This window comes from Culex quinquefasciatus, chromosome 2 (assembly GCF_015732765.1).
Source record: "Culex quinquefasciatus strain JHB chromosome 2, VPISU_Cqui_1.0_pri_paternal, whole genome shotgun sequence".
NCBI classification, from domain to species: domain Eukaryota; kingdom Metazoa; phylum Arthropoda; class Insecta; order Diptera; family Culicidae; genus Culex; species Culex quinquefasciatus.
Window position 1 is genome coordinate 122,101,003 of NC_051862.1, and position 17,321 is coordinate 122,118,323.

Consider the following 17,321-nt stretch of genomic DNA (forward strand, 5'->3'; position numbering starts at 1 on the left):
GAGAAACGCAAAAGTAACTTTTTCAAAACTTTTTTCGTAAAATCGCGATAACTTGTGATGTTTATAAGCAAACCCCTAATGTCTATATATCAAAATTTTTGTAATTGTCTGCTCTACAACTTTGTAGAACATTGTTACACTCTAAAAATAACCCTGCAAAGTTAGAAAAACACGAAATTTTAAAATGAAAAATTTTGTTCTAAATGAAAAATGACCCTTCTGGGACAATGTAGATTCGAAAAGTACATTAAATTTCGCATAAAATGACATGTTCCAAAATTTTACAGTCGAGTAACGGAAAATGGGAGAATTTTTAAAACTTTTTTATTGTTTTTTTCGATGAAAAATACGTTTTTTCGGAATTCTGAGTACGTCATCAAATCGGGCGTCTAATTTTACATAAAAGTCCCTTTGATGCCAAATTTCTATCTCATCACCGTTTCAGGCTGCAAATTATTGAAAAACACCTCTTTTTTCGCATGTTCAAAAATGGAAGGGGTCGTACCGCCCCTCCGTCACGAGATATCAAAAAACGGACCTCGGATTCGTGATCAGGGACAAAAGTTACCCCTTAGGACAAAGTTTCACGCAAATCGAAGAGGGGTCGGGGCAACTTTTCCCGATTTCGTGTGAGTTGGTAGAGAATTACCCAACTATGAATGATAGAATGAAATTTTCCACATTTTCCAACAATATGTATGACGTGTCACAAGTGTGCACAATCATTTTGATGATAAATTGGTATATGCCAAAGGTGTGTATTGCGATATCCGGGAAACGGAAGCGAGTTTCCAAAATCGGGTTAAAGCATCTTGTAGTGTTTGTTAAGTATAGCAAAACGTCATCATTAACTTCATTTTCATTTTTAAAAACTGTCGTCCTTGCTGAGATTATTATTGAGCTAATCCTATGAAGTTAAGCTTGAAAAACATTTTGAAAATATAACGAAAGCAAAAAGTTACTGTTTCAAAAATTTCCCAGGATCTCGAGATTTTTTTTTACTTTTATCCCTTGATTTTTCGGCCCTATATAAGGGGTGGTGACAAAAACATAAAAAAAAATGTATCACACGGCAAAAGTTATTTCCCTAAATCGTGAATTATGTTCACGAATTCGATCAATACTAATTTTGTAAAAAAAAAAAACGAAATATTGGTCGAAAAATTTTTAAACTTCATTTTTCGATGTAAATTCGAATTCGCAATCAAAAAGTACTAGAGCGTCCAATTTCCCGTCCCGGGAAAAAAATTCCCGGGAATTCCCGGGATTTCCCGAAAAACATTATTTCCCGCTTCCCGGTAAATTTTTTAATTTCCCGGGAATTCCCGAAATTTAAGCGGAAGTATACATTTTCCTTACTTTTTGGTCCTATTTTTTTTAATTTGAAAAAAATATTAATGAGAGAACCTAACTTAATTTTATTAATTTTAATCTACTGTGCATATTGAACTTATAAGAAAAACGGGGTATCACTGATAGGATTTCATTCTATTTTTATTTTTATTTTCCAACTGGTAAGGTTTGTTTCAAGATTATTATTTTGTAAAACATGTACTGGGGTAGGCCACACAAGGTCCATGCACTATTGTTGGAAAAAAATGTTTTTCAATAGTATTTGAAAACTAGTGGCGTTGAAAATTGTATTTAGCATATTGGGGTGACTTTGTACAAAATATTTGTTGTTAAAATCAGATTTAATGTGTTCAAATTTTACACAATCACTAAGGTTGCTGATAAGTTGTTAAGAAGAAAAAGAAAATCAATGTGTAAATTTTACTCAACATAGTTTATAAGTTTTTTAACAATATACCTATAAATTTTTGGTGAAATTGATAAAAAGTCAAAATTTTGCCCAAAAATCCTTAAAATGAGTTTTGTTTATAAAATTATGGTCTAGAAAAAGTTATTTGCCATGAAAAACATAATTTCTGCATGCTTTTATTTTTTTGTTTGTTTTATGAGTCAACGTTATTCTTAAACATATTCCTTTGAAATGGTAACAGAGACAAATTTAAAAGCATTTTTATGGTTAAGAAGCATGGCTTTTACTCACTGATTCAAAATTTTATTTAAAAAAATAATACTTCTTAACAAAAAAAAAATCAATTGATATAATAAGAATTTTTTTAACAAAGTTGTATGATTTTTATAAGCAGTCAAGCCATTAATTGAGCCCTACACTCATTTTGAACATTAAAGTTGCAGTTCTATACAATTTTGTTGCAAAATATCAATCAGAAGCAGGATAAGATCAATTTTCGATAAATTTCAAATTTCCCGGGAATTCCCGGGATTTCCCGGGAAATTTGTTAAAAATTTCCCGTTTCCCGGGAATTTTGTAACCCCGGGAAATTGGACGCTCTAAAAAGTACTTTAGAACAGTTCTCTCAGATTTCGGTCATTCGATTTTTTTTTTGTATTTTTTAATCCGACTGAAACTTTTTTGATGCCTTCAGTATGCCCAAAGAAGTCATTTTGCATCATTAGTTTGTCCATATAATTTTCCATACAAATTTGACAGCTGTCCATACAAAAACGATGCATGAAAATTCAAAAATCTGTATCTTTTGAAGGAATTTTTTGATCGATTTGGTGTCTTCTGCAAAGTTTTAGGTATGGATACGGACTACACTGCAAAAAATGATACACGGTAAAAAAATTGTGATTTTTTATTTAACTTTTTGTCACTTGATTTGCAAAAAAAACACAATTTTTATTTTTTTTTATTTTTTATATGTTTTAGAGGACATAAAATGCCAACTTTTCAGAAATTTCCAGGTTGTGCAAAAATTCTTTTACTCAGTTATGAATTTTTTAATCAATACTGATTTTTAATCGAATCGAAATATAGGTCGCAAAAATTTTTCAACTTCATTTTTCAATGTAAAATCAAATTTGCAATCAAAAAGTACTGTAGTGAAATTTTAATAAAGTGCACCGTTTTTAAGTTAAATTCATTTTTAGGTATTTTTTTTAATGTAGTCGCAGTTTTTCATTTTTTAAAATTAGTGTGCATGTTTGCCCACTTTAGAAAAAAATATTTTTGAAAAGCTAAGAAAATTCTCTATATTTTGCGGCTTAAAATTTTGTTAAAACGACCCTTAGTTGCTGAGATATTGCCATGCAAGTGTTTAAAAACAGGAAAATTTATGTTTTCTAAGTCTCACCCAAACAACCTACCAGGGTTGTTAAAATATCAAAATATCAGCTCTCATCAACTACAATTATCCCGCCTGAATATTCATGCCTCAAATATAACTGCTCTTCTCTCTTCATTGAAACTCTCAGCGCCGAACATAGCCGAACACGTTTTCGTGTTTACCCACTCGCGATTGACATTTTCCTTTTCTCTCCAATTCCCGCTTCCACGTTCATCCTACCACAACAGCGTTTAACCACAAAAGCCGACCCAAAACCAATTTCGCAAACGCAGTTTAACGGGACGTCATGCGTGGTCGGCACCTAATCACCTTCTCGCGTTCTCTCATTGCAGTTTTCGGAGAGATTGAGAGACTATAGGGTGAGAGGGCATAGTCGAGGAAAAGGGAAAGAGTGATAGAGAGAGAATGACATCGCTGGGAATCACGAGGCATAAGAAGAGATCTCACAAGCTATAGTGACGGCCACTATACTCTCAGATATTTTTGGAGCAGAGATAATCTATTGATAGCTTTTTTATCACTCATTTGCAACACTGCAACCTACCATTTTCTAATGTCGATATCTCAGCAACTAATGGTCCGATTTACCATGTTAAAATATGAAACATTCGTGAAATTTTCCGATCTTTTCGAAAAAAATAATTTCAAAATTTATAAACCAAGACTAACATTTTAAAAGGGCGTAATATTGAATATTTAGCCCTTTTGAAATGTTAGTCTTGACTTAATATGTTTTATTTTTATTTTTTGAAAAGTGGGCAAACATGTTCACTAATTTTAAAAAATGAAAAACTTCGACTATTTTCAAAAAAGTCACTTAAAAATGGATTTGACTTGAAAACGGTACACTTTATTAAAATTTCACTGAAGTGCAGTCATCCCACATATTCGGAACACCCACAAATTCGGAACACTTTTGTGGTAATTTGTCAATAACATGCCAAATGCAGCTTTTCTGTCGACCCTACTATTTTTAGGACCTTCATTTGGACATTCTCTTGCTATTTCACGGGTAAAAGTAGTACTTTTTGAATAAAAAAAAACTCTTTTCAAGACTATTTTATCCAGAGCAGCAAAACACTGCCTCCAAATAGCCTGTTTCACAATTGTGGAATGTTATTGTGCCTCCCACAGTTAAGGAACACCTGAATTTTAATGATATTTTTACAAAAAAAGTTATCAGACCATTCATAAAACATAACTAAGCATGAGTTTCGTTGGTTTTCGTTCGTGAAGTCATTATTTTGTAAAACTTATGTACTCATGGAGAGAGTATGTTTACAACCGTAAGAAAAAAGTGTTCCAAACTTGTGGATTTCAAGGGTCAAAGTTTTTCTTCAAAAACTTGATATAAAAATTAAAATTTGCAGTTGTTCGATACAGCATTCGAAAGATCGCAAGAAAAGCATTCAAATGAAGGTAAAAGCGAATCATTAAGTTCAATCATTGATTTACTATGATTTTTTGAACATTGGCTGATCTTTAAACTGTTCCGAATTCCAATTTTTCGATTTTTTGAAAAAATCAGTATTGATTAAAAAAATCATAACTCGCTCAAAGATTTTTCGCACAACCTGGAAATTTCTGAAAAGTTGGCATTTTATGCCCTCTAAAACATATAAAAAAATAAAAAATAAATAAAAATTGTGTTTTTTTGCAAATCCAGTTTTAGTGACAAAAAGTGAAATTAAAAATCATCAAAAAAAATTTTACCGTGTATCATTTTTTTCAGTGTAGTCCATATCCATACCTACAACTTTGCTGAAGACACCAAATCGATCAAAAAATTCCTTCAAAAGATACAGATTTTTGAATTTTCATACATCGTTTTTGTATGGACAGCTGATAAATTTGTTAGGAAAATTATATGGACAAACTAATGATGCAAAACGGCTTCTTTGAGCATACCGAAGGCACCAAAAAAGTTTCATTCGGATCACAAAATACAAAAATTAAAATTTTGAAAAAATAACCAAGAGAGTTGCTCTTTAGTGAAATTTTGATTAATAGCAAAGTTTAACAAAAATCGAGGGGTCGGGGAAACTGCTATGTTTAATGTGTTTTAATGTTGAAGTGATACTTATATGTTTATAACCTCCTTTTAAATATTGTTTTCTCGTTTTACCATTACAGAAATTCACAACATTCACAACGGTTACGCTCAGCTTATTTGTAGGACTTGTAATTCTTGGTAAGAATCAGTTCCAACATTTTTAAATAACTTTGCAGCAATCATCATTTACCTTCTACATTTCCCTTAATTCTCACTCCACAGTGGCCCGTCTCGGTTCGGCATGGCACGTGGCGCAATCGACCATCGTGGCGCCGTACAAGGCGTTTTCACGGGAAAAGCTCCCGGCCCGGCTTGGCGCCCACATCGGCCTGATGCACATCAACATCACCCTGGTGGCCCTGCCCGTGGGCAACTGGTCCGCGCCGGACATTGACTTTAACGAGCAGTTCAGCTGGAACCAGGCCAACGACATGGGCAACTCGTACCGGAATGCCCTCCAACGGGGACTGCCCTACCCGATTCTGACCGTCGCCGAGTACTTCAGCTTGGGCCAGGAAGGATTCGCGTGGGGTGGCCAGTACCGAGCCGCCGGATATTACGCCAGCATACTGCTATGGCAAGTTCTGGATGAAGTTCGGCACGAAGCCATGTGCCACTCGGTCGCGTTTTAATCAATTCTTGTTCCTTGTTCGCAGGGCCGCATTTGCCTCGTGGCTGCTGATGAACCTGCTTCTGGTGGCGGTTCCCCGCTACGGTGCCTACACGATGACTCTGACCGGTGCCCTGTTGATCGGGGCCAGCATCGGGTACAGCATGATGCTGCCGAAGCGGCCCCTCACCATCTTCATCGAGGGAGGACGCATCAGCTTCCGACTGAGCTGGTGCTTCTGGCTTGTGCTGGTCGCAGGTGGAACATTGACTTTGAGACGGCAGAAAGAGCCTGATTGTCGTGCCGGATTGGGGATGTTTGTGAGACATCGTCAATCCGAACGATATCTTTTTGTTATGTTGTTTCCTCCTAATAACCAACACTCCAGCTTGACTTTTTCAGGTTCCCAATTCAAAAATAGGACCAAACCACGGCAGACAAACAGCAGATCTCTGGTTTCGTATGGGGTTTGGGACAGCGTTGTGTTCAAAATTAGTTTAGTGTAGAAGTCTTTCTATATGATTACAGTAGTTGTTCGGTAACTGGGCGTTGTTTAACTGGGTTGCTTTTTAACTGGGCGCTCGATAACTGGGCCGTAGCCCAATTAAAAAGCAGACAAACGTCAAAAACCAAAACAAACCAAAACCGAGGGGTAAAAATCATATTCAATAAATAAAAAAAAACTTTTTTCAAACTTTTATTTAATTTCAAGTTACAGCCATCCCACATATTCGGAACGGTTTCCAGATCGGCCATTGTTCAAAAAATCATAGCAAATCGATAATTGAACTTAATTATTCACTTTTACCTTCATTTGAAAGCTTTTCTTGCGATCTTTCGAATGCTGTATTGAACATCTGCAAATTTTAACTTTTATATGAAGTTTTTGAAGAATTACTTTGACCCTTGAAATCCACAAATTCGGAACACTTTTTTCTTACGAATGTTAACAAACTTTGGATCTCTCCAGGAGTACATATTTCTTACCAAATAATGACTTCTCACACTGAAACCAATGAAACTCTAGCTTACTGATGTTTTATACATGGTTTGATAACTTTTTTGTGAAAATTTCAGTTAAATTCAGGTGTTCCACAATAGTGGGAGGCACAATAACATCCCACAATTATGAAACAGGCCATTTGGTGACAGTGTTTTGCTGCTCTGGACAAAATAGTCGTGGAATGAAGTTTTTTGTTCAAAAAGTACTACTTTTACTAGTGAAGTAGCAAGATAATGTCCAAATGAAGGTTCTAAAAATAGTAAGGTCGACAGAAAAGCTACTTTTGGCATGCTATTGACAAATTATCAAAAAAGTGTTCCGAATTTGTGGGTGTTCCGAATATGTGGGATGACTGTACAAATAAAGAAATATGAAAAGTAAGCATTGTAAATAAATTTGAGTTACTTTTATTTTTATACTTCATCTGGAAAATATTATGCATCGGTGGTCCCCTCGTTATTTTTTGTTCAGCCCAGTTAACGAGCAACATTCGGTGACTGGGCTACGTTTTCAGCCCAGTTACCGAACAACTACTGTATATTAAATAAATTGAACCCTGAATCGGTTGAGCTGAATATATTCAGCCTTTAAAAGATTTTAGGCAATGATTTGTCCTTCATGCCTTCACAAAACTTTTTTTGTGTGACCCCCGTTGACCCTTAAGGGCTTCTTTAAGACTCCAGAAAGCTTAAAACTTGAATGTTTCTTTTACCAAGCTTTTCCCTCTATAACACAACTCCGTCTCTATGCGACCTAAAAAATCACTAAAAATCAATTTTCAAGTTTTACAGTTACAGTTGATTACAGTTATGAATATTATTCAATAGTCTTTGTTTGATAAAAACTACACAGTTTTAAATAGATTTTCCAATGAAAATGTATTTTTATATCTTTTTGCCCCCTGATATGTAAGGGAAATTGTGAAGAGAGGGGGGGGCAGCTTGAAATGAAATTTGCAATGGCGTTTCAGCTGTTTTGTTTTGCCATTAGTACCAAGACAATATTTAGGTAGCATTCTTGTTTGAAGTGTTGAAATTAAGAAACAACCAGACTCGAAGCCTCGATTATCCAAAGTTTGATTAACCGGAGGTTTGTATGGGATTTCGGATAATCTAACAAAAAAAATAATTCATTTTTTTTATTTTCTTACTATAAACATCAAAATTGAGTTCTGCAACCCCGTTTTAATCAAATTTGACTGGTTGATTGCCTTTTTAATTAAAAAATGAATATTATTCAATATGTCATCATCGCCATAATCGATTTCAAAATTCCAAATCACTTTAGAACAATTTAGGAGTCATAGTTAATCTCAACAAAAGGACAGCAAAAAAAAATTAACTCATTTATCCGGAGTTTCAATTATCCGAAGTGAAATTTCGCCAAGGCCTAAGGATAATCGAGTCTGGACTGCAAATAAATTTCTCCTTATTCCGACCCGTAGTACTGGCAGTGTTGGCGAGGAATATAATGTTTAGCATTTAGCAACATTTCAAGATAAAATATTCTAGTCTATTACTAAATGAAACCAATAATTAATTTGTAATTTAAACTCACTTAATAAGGTATATGCTCTCGGAATTCGTTAACATTTGTATATTCTATTTGGCTGGAAATGTTGGATTGCCTTCCGTACTTAATGTGGGATTCAATGCTAGAAACAAACAATAAATTTCTATATTGTAGGTATCCTGTGCTTGTCGGTTGGACTGGTAATATCCATCATCGACTTGGTGTGGCCCCACCGCTTTTCAACGATTCTAGAGGTTAATACACCGTCCCATGGCCGGCCCAGGTCTGTGGGTGAGGTCCATCAATCTGTCTTTTCTTTCTTTCAGGTCTATTATGATACTCCCTACGACAGACACGTGATATTGGAAGAATCTCACGATGTCCGGTACCGCAAACGGAACAGCAAAGGACTTGAAGATCCCCCGGGACTGGGATCGCGAATCTTGCGGTGAGAGAACTACCTTTTTGTAAATTTTGTGCTTGAAACCTACAAAGTTCTTTCCTCGTTTTAGCCGTTTATCGTCGAAAACACGTGACCAGTCAAACGACAAGATGGGCATCGAGAATCGAGGCTTCCAGCACGACGTTCCTAAGTCTCCGTGGCGCTACCCGTTCCGACGCTCCCAGCAGACGCCCCCGCGCGGAATTCAGCGCACAATCTCGCAGGACTCCAACTCGAGTATCGCGTCCGCCGCAGCGGCCCATTCCCAGTCCCTTCACAAAGTCGCACTCTCCAGAATGCTGCCGTAATTAGCTCACTCCAGTAGTGGAGATTTTTCGCCACCAGGCTACATGTTTTGTTTGTCCTTTGTAGAAAACCCCCGCTGGAGCGTACCCGTGAAATTTCCAACTGGTAGAGACGGATGCGCGCACTCCCACACACACACCTCACACATTAACCTACTAAAAACAACTCATTAAGCCGGTTCTAAACCGGAAGCCAATCCTCAATCGAAAAAAAGCGACCACCACGTGTGCAACGATAACGTGATGAACCTCTTGTGATATTAAATCGTAAAACGCAGAATTATCAAACTTCACCGCACCCCCAACATTACAACGTAATTTAATCGAGCAAAGTGAAGAAGACGTCGTGGCCAAGTGACTTACCTTAATCTTAGGATAAAAAAAAACCATTTTAGCTAGAGAGTATAGTAGTCAGTCCAAGGACGCACATAAGACAAATTGGCTTCGTATGGAGCAGATTTTTTTTAACGGAGGAACACAAGTCGTACCCTTACAAAATGTAGCATTCTATGAAGAATTGATTAGAGTTTAAGACTGGCCAACACTTAACGAAGGCATATAAACTAGCTTAAAACGCAGCAGCAACAGATAAAAATCATTAGCGGAAGCATCGTTTTAAGTTATTTATTTTGCTGTGAAATTATCCTAAATTTTATCGATGTGGGAATGATTTCTGATGCATTCTTGAAATTCAGTGGCATAAAGAAGAAACTTTTCGTGTATTGTATAATTAAGTATTATAAATGTGACATTAAAAGAAGATTGTAACTTAGATGTAAGAATAAAAGAGGATCAATTGGAACACAAGTGGAAGTTTGATTGTATCTTGATGACAATTTCCCCATTTTTAAGGCAAACATCAGTTCTTTTGTAGATTTTTTTAGGTATTTTACAAGGTATTTTACATTATCCGGGACCGTGGTGTAGGGGTAAGCGTGGTTTCCTCTCACCCAGTCGGCTCGGTGGCATTTTTTGAGACGAGATTTGTCTGACCACGCCTTCCGTCGGATGGGGAAGTAAATGTTGGCCCCGGTCTAATCTAGAGGTTAGGTCGATAGCTCATTCCAGCAGTAGGAGTCGTCTCCCTGGGTCCTGCCTCGGTGGAGTCGCTGGTAGGCAGTTGGACTAACAATCCAATGGTCGTCAGTTCGTATCCCGGGGTGGATGGAAACTTAGGTGTAAAAAGAGGTTTGCAATTGCCTCAACAATCAAACCTTCGGACACCTAGTTTCGAGTAGGAATCTCGCCATCGAGAACGCCAAGGCAATGCTGTAGAGCGAATAATTTGATTTTTTTTTTTTTTTTTGACTAAAAAAAGGTATAGTGTTTGCTTTTGGCTCCGACTCAAAATCAAGCTTCTCCATTTAATCAATTCTCGAGAAATATTAATTGGAAAAATTTGCAAAAAACATGGACGATCGATTTTCGACGCCCGATCGATTGACGTTGACAGAATTGGTCTATCTCCAATATCCGAATTTTGGGGATCAATTTACCGTAGAGCCCGCGTGACGTCCGTGTGTGGTAAAAAAGTGCTCAATTTTGTGGTAGGGGGTTTCTCAGAGACCATATTATGGATTTGAGATCTCTTGAGCTCATTTGAAAGGGGATTTGCTGAACCTGAACCAGTTTCATACCAAATTTGAATTTGAATTTTGAGTGAGCAGTGCACCACTTGACGCCGGAAACAAAGATCAAAGGGTCGAAGATTAAAAGGCAAGCCCAGAGCCGAAATTTTCAGCGAGAGTTCGTGCCGTTCTAAGCGAACCAGATCTCTAAAGAGGTCGCCCTTCCGGAAACGGCAGAACCGGCAGAAGATGTTCCTCCGGCGCGTGAAAGGCAACCTTCCATGTGCTGACCAACTGTTTGACCCACAAGCCGCCGAGGTAATTAGAAAACGTATCTGTGTCATGCTTGGAGGCTCGCAGACTGCTTCCGGCCCCGGCGCAACTTCCCAAATTCAATAGAGTTATCTACGTGCGCATGTATTGCGTGTACGTACACGAAAAAGATTGAGGTTAAATTTTGTACCGGCCAGCAAAACAAACGGCGTGCTAGTGTGCGTGAGATCGGGCTTAGATAACTCTATAATCGTACCCGATTCCTCAGACTACGAAGCGTAACCCTGAGAAGAAACAAGTATTTGAATAAAAGTTAAAAATAATTCAAAACTTGTTATTTATTATTATCAGAAAGGAAAATTAAACCAGAATTCAACAAAAAAGCAGTACATAAATATAAAATGCAAAACAATTAAAAATCATCCAAAAATTTATTAAAAGTCATGAGCGCTGCACATAAATGCTGTATGTGGATACATTTAGCAAAATTATCCAATCTGTGAGCATTGCATATAGCGGTATACGCACTTCGGAAGAAACCGGTCAAGAAAAAAATAAAATGGCCAACAGCGGCAGCTAAAGCAAGCCAGAGAGGGTGAAGAAAAGCCCCAAGAAATCACTCCCTCTCCTTTGTTCTGCTGTTCGTAAAGCCATTTTTTGACCCCTTTCCTTCCGATCAGCGTACTAGCCTTATAGGGGGAGAGGGTGTAATATGCACCCCCGGGCAAAATGCACCCCCTGCTTTTCTCGATATTTGGAAGAATTTCCCTGGAAAAAATCATAGAAATTGAAAGCTTAACATTGTAAAACTATGATGGAAAAGTTTGAGCATGGTAGGATAAAAACAGCCAAAGTTATTTGCAAAACTTTAAAATGTTGTGTTTTGATCTAATCTTTATTGAACTTTCAATATGATTTTTGGACAATATAAAAAGCATTTATTGATATTGTAAGTGTTGAGGTGTATAGTTTTTGCCATAATTTTCATTATTCTGTAGATATATGAAATGCATTTTTATTTGAATTTTCTGTAAAAAGCGTGGTCGGGGCAAAATGCACCGCTGGGAAGCTCCTTTGTAAAAACAGCGGTGTCATCTAGTGGTGACTAGTGAAAACTGCTTTTACCCGGTGCATTTTGCCCCATGTTGTGGTGCATTTTGCCCCATTGTTGTAGTGCATTTCGCCCCAATGTTGCGGTGCATATTGCCCCGCATGGTTGTTTGAAATGAATCAAAAATGTTTTTAGTAATTTGATATTTTCAAACAATTTTGAGGTTTCTTTAGACTTTTTTCACATGAATGACGAAGAATAATAGTTGTTTTAGAACATCGAACAAAATTCTTCCACAGTAATGCTGTAATGGTTGAGAAATCACAGTTTTCCCTTAGGGGGTGCATATTACCCCCTCTCCCCCTACTGCTTATGAACCGTGAACATACATTCTATATGCGTTAGCATATTTCAATTTTGTATCCACTTATATACAGTGCTCACACATTTTATGTGCAGCGCATATACCTAAGTAACCAATCAGCACTAAATAAAGTCACTGTTCAGCACTAACAGCGCATTCACAGCTGCGGATAAAAGCGAAAATGTTTCGACATCTGCACCAAAGGCACTTTTACAGCAGATTTGCAGCTGGTTTTGGACTTTATATTTCTGTTTTACAGCTGGGCCCCTACTGTTGTTGTTCCACCCCTGCAAAATGTCAAAAAATGTCTCTTTCCATCTCTCTCCCCTGATTCTCTCAATTCTATTTTTAGGTTGTTTGCTACTTTGCCGACTCAGCTGACTGAGAGGGGAAGTTGAATTATTTGCTTGAACTCGCGGTGGTGCCGATGTGGTGCTGGATGTTGATGATGTTCGATGAATCCTAAGACCTTGTCCTCACGGCCAAATGAGGTATGGAAGTCCACGTTTGTTTTCAGAGCTACATAAGCAGTTTTGTTGTTAAGTTAAATGCACAAATCCTATGTAAAAGGATCATATTCCAATCGACCATGCTACTAGGAACTTTCTCTATATTTTTCAAAACATTTTTTTGCGGATTCAGGATGAATTTATTATGATTTGAAAGCAATTATTCCACAGGCTCTCTTAACTTACTAAACCGTTTAATTATTATTCAGTTTGAGAGAACCAGAATCTAGCCTTTTCCGGCAGCTGTTTGCAAATCCGAGCAGAACTTACCTTCAACACCTCTTGCTACCAGCATCCAAATTTCGCTAAGTCCCGATTTGACAGCGGGTGAAATGATTCCGCAGATTCTTCAAAATTTTTCTAAGTCCAAAAGTTACACCTTTTGCAGTTCGGACTACACAGAAAAAAAAATGTAAATTTACACGGCACTGAATGGATGTTTTGAACGTAAACATCCTCAATGTAAATTTGAGACTCAATTTAAAAAGTTATATTGCACTTAAAGAGCCTTCATGTAAAGTGAGATTAAACGTAATGCTTGTTTGGCATGTAAAAAGCTCTGATTTGTTGTCAGCTGGGAAATTTTAATTTCTGAAACTTATGTAAATGATAACTTAATGTAAAATTTGCTTAACGTAAAAGTTGTTTGTTCATGTGACAGTTCATTATTGTTGACGATTGTGAGCGAAGGTGCGGGAAGGTTTTAAGGCAAATGCTAACTTTTACTGTAAATTATAGTAATTATTGATCACTTATGTTGCTAAAGTGCACTTTATGATAGTTTTGATAAAGATTTAACAAGGTTTTGTCAAGTCGACTTTAAAAGGCCGGAAATTGAAAAGTTTTACTTTTTTGCAGAAAATGTTACAATTACAAAAATAAACAAAACATTTTTTCCTTATGAACACAAGTTGCATGATGTATATGAATACTGCCCTCCAGTGACCAAGCCGGCACTTTTTGGCCGGAAGCGTTCCCGTTCGAAGTAATCTCATTTGCGGAACTCTTCGACTTCCAGCTGCGTTACAACGGCTTCGATGGGCCGGTAAGTTTCACGAATAGATGTTATTTACATAAATTAAAAAAAATCAACTAACTGTCTTGAAATAAGCATCCGAATGGCCGAACCTTTAAGCGGATGCTCCGGTTGTCTGGTAAAGGCCAGGAATACACTTTTTGGTTCTGTGCCTCTTCTACCTAACGAGGTCTAGGAATGCTCACCTGCTATCCAGCCAAAAACACCATCCGTGATTTTTCTTACTCTAAGATGTTCTGCAGAAATTGTCCATGGTCTCCAGCAGGAAGTGATGACCTTTGAGTGATCCACCCGGCGCCCGGAACGTCTTGCGGGAAGAAGTTTCCTGGCTCGTCCAGTGGTAAACCAAATTTGTTTTTTTAAGACGGCAAGAAAGACACAGAAAAACCTTTTTTCCAAAAATATTTCACCTCTTCTCAAAAATTTCAGATCGTTTCTTTCGCGACGAAAACACTAATCCGCAGTACAAATAAATAGCGCATCTCACTCTTTTGAACGTAAGTTATCTTAAAGTGCGAGCGAGACGCATTAATTCACCACACTTGGATATGCCTCTTTGAAATGTCCGGCCCTCATTTCGAGACCTGTCACTTGACAACCATGACAGTGGCAAGGCTGCAAACTTTCCAAGGTACATGCCATAGGCTGTCGGAGTTGGAAATTATTCTAGCAAAACAATGCAAAAGGGCCGTTATGAGTTTCTTGCAAAGAGTGTCCGGTTAACGCTAGAGGAAGGAAGGAGGAATTTTATCAAAATCAAAAAAAAAATCATATAAATCTCTGGTTAGTTTTAAATTTGCAATACGTCGTAACAGCTATAGCGACCTCCGGCACTTATTTGATTTTTTCTCTGAAACTAATCAAAACTTCATTGTTTTTTTTCAGAAAATTGCATTCAAAGTCGTCAATTGAAAGGTCGTGCAGATGAACAATTCAAAGCATTAAAAAAAACATTTGCTTAAAAAAATCTTAATTCGAATTCCGGGGTTACTTTGATAGTCATAGTTTTGCTTGTTAAAATCAGATTTAAGGTGTTCGAATTTTATTATTAAGTCAAATGCGGTCAAATGTACCATCACTAAGGTTTTTAGGGGAAAAACACAATCAAAATCAAACCATCCACATTAACGACCCCGTGTCTTTTTTTTTTTTTTTTGGTCTCTATTGCATGTTTCTGCTCGAACCTAGGAGTCCGAAGGCTTGAATGGGTAGGGCACCCAAACCTCTTTTACTGCAAGGAACCTTCCACCCCAGTGTTTGAACTGACGACCTTTGGATTGTGAGTCCAACCGCCGCCAGCGATTCCACCGGAGTAGGCTTGGTTTGGTGTGTTATTTGTACTTATGGCATGGAGACGACTCCTACACCTGGAATGACTTAACGGCCTAACAACCAAGGCCGGGACCGACATTTTACTTCCGCATCCGATGGAAGGTTGGAGCAGATGGGAATCGAACCCAGAATCATCCGCCTACAAAGCGGACAGCGTAACCATTCGGCCACGCACTGCCCCAAAAACACAATGTTTATGTTTAATTAACTAAGTTTATAAGCTATTTAACAATATACATATAAATTTTAGGTAAAATTGTTTAAAACTCACAATTTTGCCTAGAATTCTTTAAAACTATTGTTGTTTATAAAATTATCGATTCATATTGCATTTTAAACTTATCAGAATTTTATTAAAAAGTTACCAGCTTCCATACTGGAATTTAATCACACATCATGTAAACATTTGACTTAAACATTATTTTATGATTTTATTCTCGCTTATTTTTTCAAAAGATTCTATGTACATAGGAAAACCCATGAGACATTGGCTGTTTTGGGAAAAAGTATTGCAGATTGCAACGATTTTTAGACAATCGAGCAAGTTGTGGAAAGCTCTTCACAAATGTGCACACCTCAAACTACAGCAGAAAAAAACTGTCTAAGACTCACACCCGAAAGCGAGTCCGAAAGCTTTGCTTCAAATCGATCGGTCCAATATACCAAAGTTTCAGTTTTTGCTTTTTGGGTGTTTTTTAATACCCCTGACTCAAGGCGGTTTTAAAAACACCCAAAAGCAAAAACTGGAAATTTGGTTTATTGACTTTTCATAAAAACTACAAGAATATATTTCTTGGCTGTGCGTCGAATTAGGTGAAAAATTGGCAATACTCTAGTATATTTCTTTTATATATATTCGTTACAGACTTTTCTATAAAAAAATGTCTATATAAATATGTTTTTGCAGAAAAAATCTCCTAATCTGGCAGCGCTGACTCCGACAACTGATTTTTTCTCACGCTAAACGTCAAAAATTGTAAATAAAGGCCGTCCGTGGTTCGCTTGTTGGTTTTTCTTCGCCGATATTTTCGTTGCTGTTGAACTCGCCAACTGGTGCACAAATTTCGAGGAATCAGCGATCCACCACTGCAGATTCCAAATCCAAATCTGAGCTGCGCAGCAATTAAACCGTGTGTAAAACGCAAGAAGCTGATTTTTGGAGCAGGTGCCGATTTCAGTACCCTTCCCACTGCTCGTTGTGTTTTTGTTTCGACGATAGATGGTTCCGCCAACGGCATAATTAAAAGAAAAGGAAAGTTCCAGCACCACCTGTTCCAGGACAAGTACCATCCGGTTAGAATAAAAACAATAACATCTCATGCAATCTGTTTACACGGGATCAGAACGTCGATCTGGAATCGTCTAAGCCGTCCCATTTTTCACGATGGACACATTAGTCAGTGACGACAATCGGATGTGTGTTGCTGCCCGGGCCAAGGTGATCGTCGTTGAAGCCGTCTAAAAAGAGTAGGTGGGTTCAAACTTATCGGCCAAGCTGGACAAGCCCGTTAAATGCAGTGGAAACAAAAACAACATCAAATTCCATACTCAAGATCGAGTGTGTGAACAAATTTGTTCAGGTGTAAGTATTGAATTTATTTTTTTTGTTTTCTTATATATAAACGTCCCGCTTTTACTCCCAGGGCAATTGTTTCGCAGCGATAGTCAAAATGCTGTCCAGTAGAACTCCCACGAGCCACCGGATCTGATGGAGATTGAACATTCCGATCCTGAGAATTTTATCAATGCTGTAATCGTCTGTCAAGCAACGGCTACAATCGCTCGAAGCTGACCTAAAGGACGCACTGCTGTTACAGCCGCCAGTGTCAACAAAGCCCCTCAGGACTCTGGACACTGGAAAAGAGTAGCTCATCAAGACTGCCAACCACTACAAGAGTAGCGCCTGGCAGAAGACCGCTCAAATCCTTCTGCTGACCTCCCACCGCTAATATAAAGGTTTGCCTAAACAGTTATTTACAGGTGAGTACATTCCGCATTGTAGTTATCACTTTCTACCCCCACACTCTATTTTTTTGCAAATCACCCATTTTTAAACAGTTTTGTGTATTGCTCCGTCGAATCTATTGTTTGATGTAATTTTG

At 37.5% G+C, this 17,321-nt stretch overlaps 1 protein-coding gene across 3 annotated transcripts in view; it reads left to right on the forward strand.

The window, feature by feature from the left end:
- The window catches only part of LOC6034145 (dual oxidase maturation factor 1), an 81,288-nt gene extending 71,395 nt beyond the window's left edge, over positions 1-9,893 (forward strand). For all 3 annotated transcript variants that reach the window (XM_038254344.1, XM_038254343.1, XM_038254345.1), the window contains 7 exons: positions 5,295-5,352; positions 5,437-5,791; positions 5,871-6,082; positions 8,514-8,593; positions 8,666-8,787; positions 8,852-9,085; positions 9,154-9,893. In XM_038254344.1, coding sequence (XP_038110272.1) covers positions 5,295-5,352; positions 5,437-5,791; positions 5,871-6,082; positions 8,514-8,593; positions 8,666-8,787; positions 8,852-9,085; positions 9,154-9,196 — 1,104 coding nt within the window. In that variant the 3' untranslated portion in view covers positions 9,197-9,893. The remainder of the gene's footprint in view (positions 1-5,294; positions 5,353-5,436; positions 5,792-5,870; positions 6,083-8,513; positions 8,594-8,665; positions 8,788-8,851; positions 9,086-9,153) is intronic.
- The last annotated feature ends 7,428 nt before the right edge of the window (positions 9,894-17,321 follow it).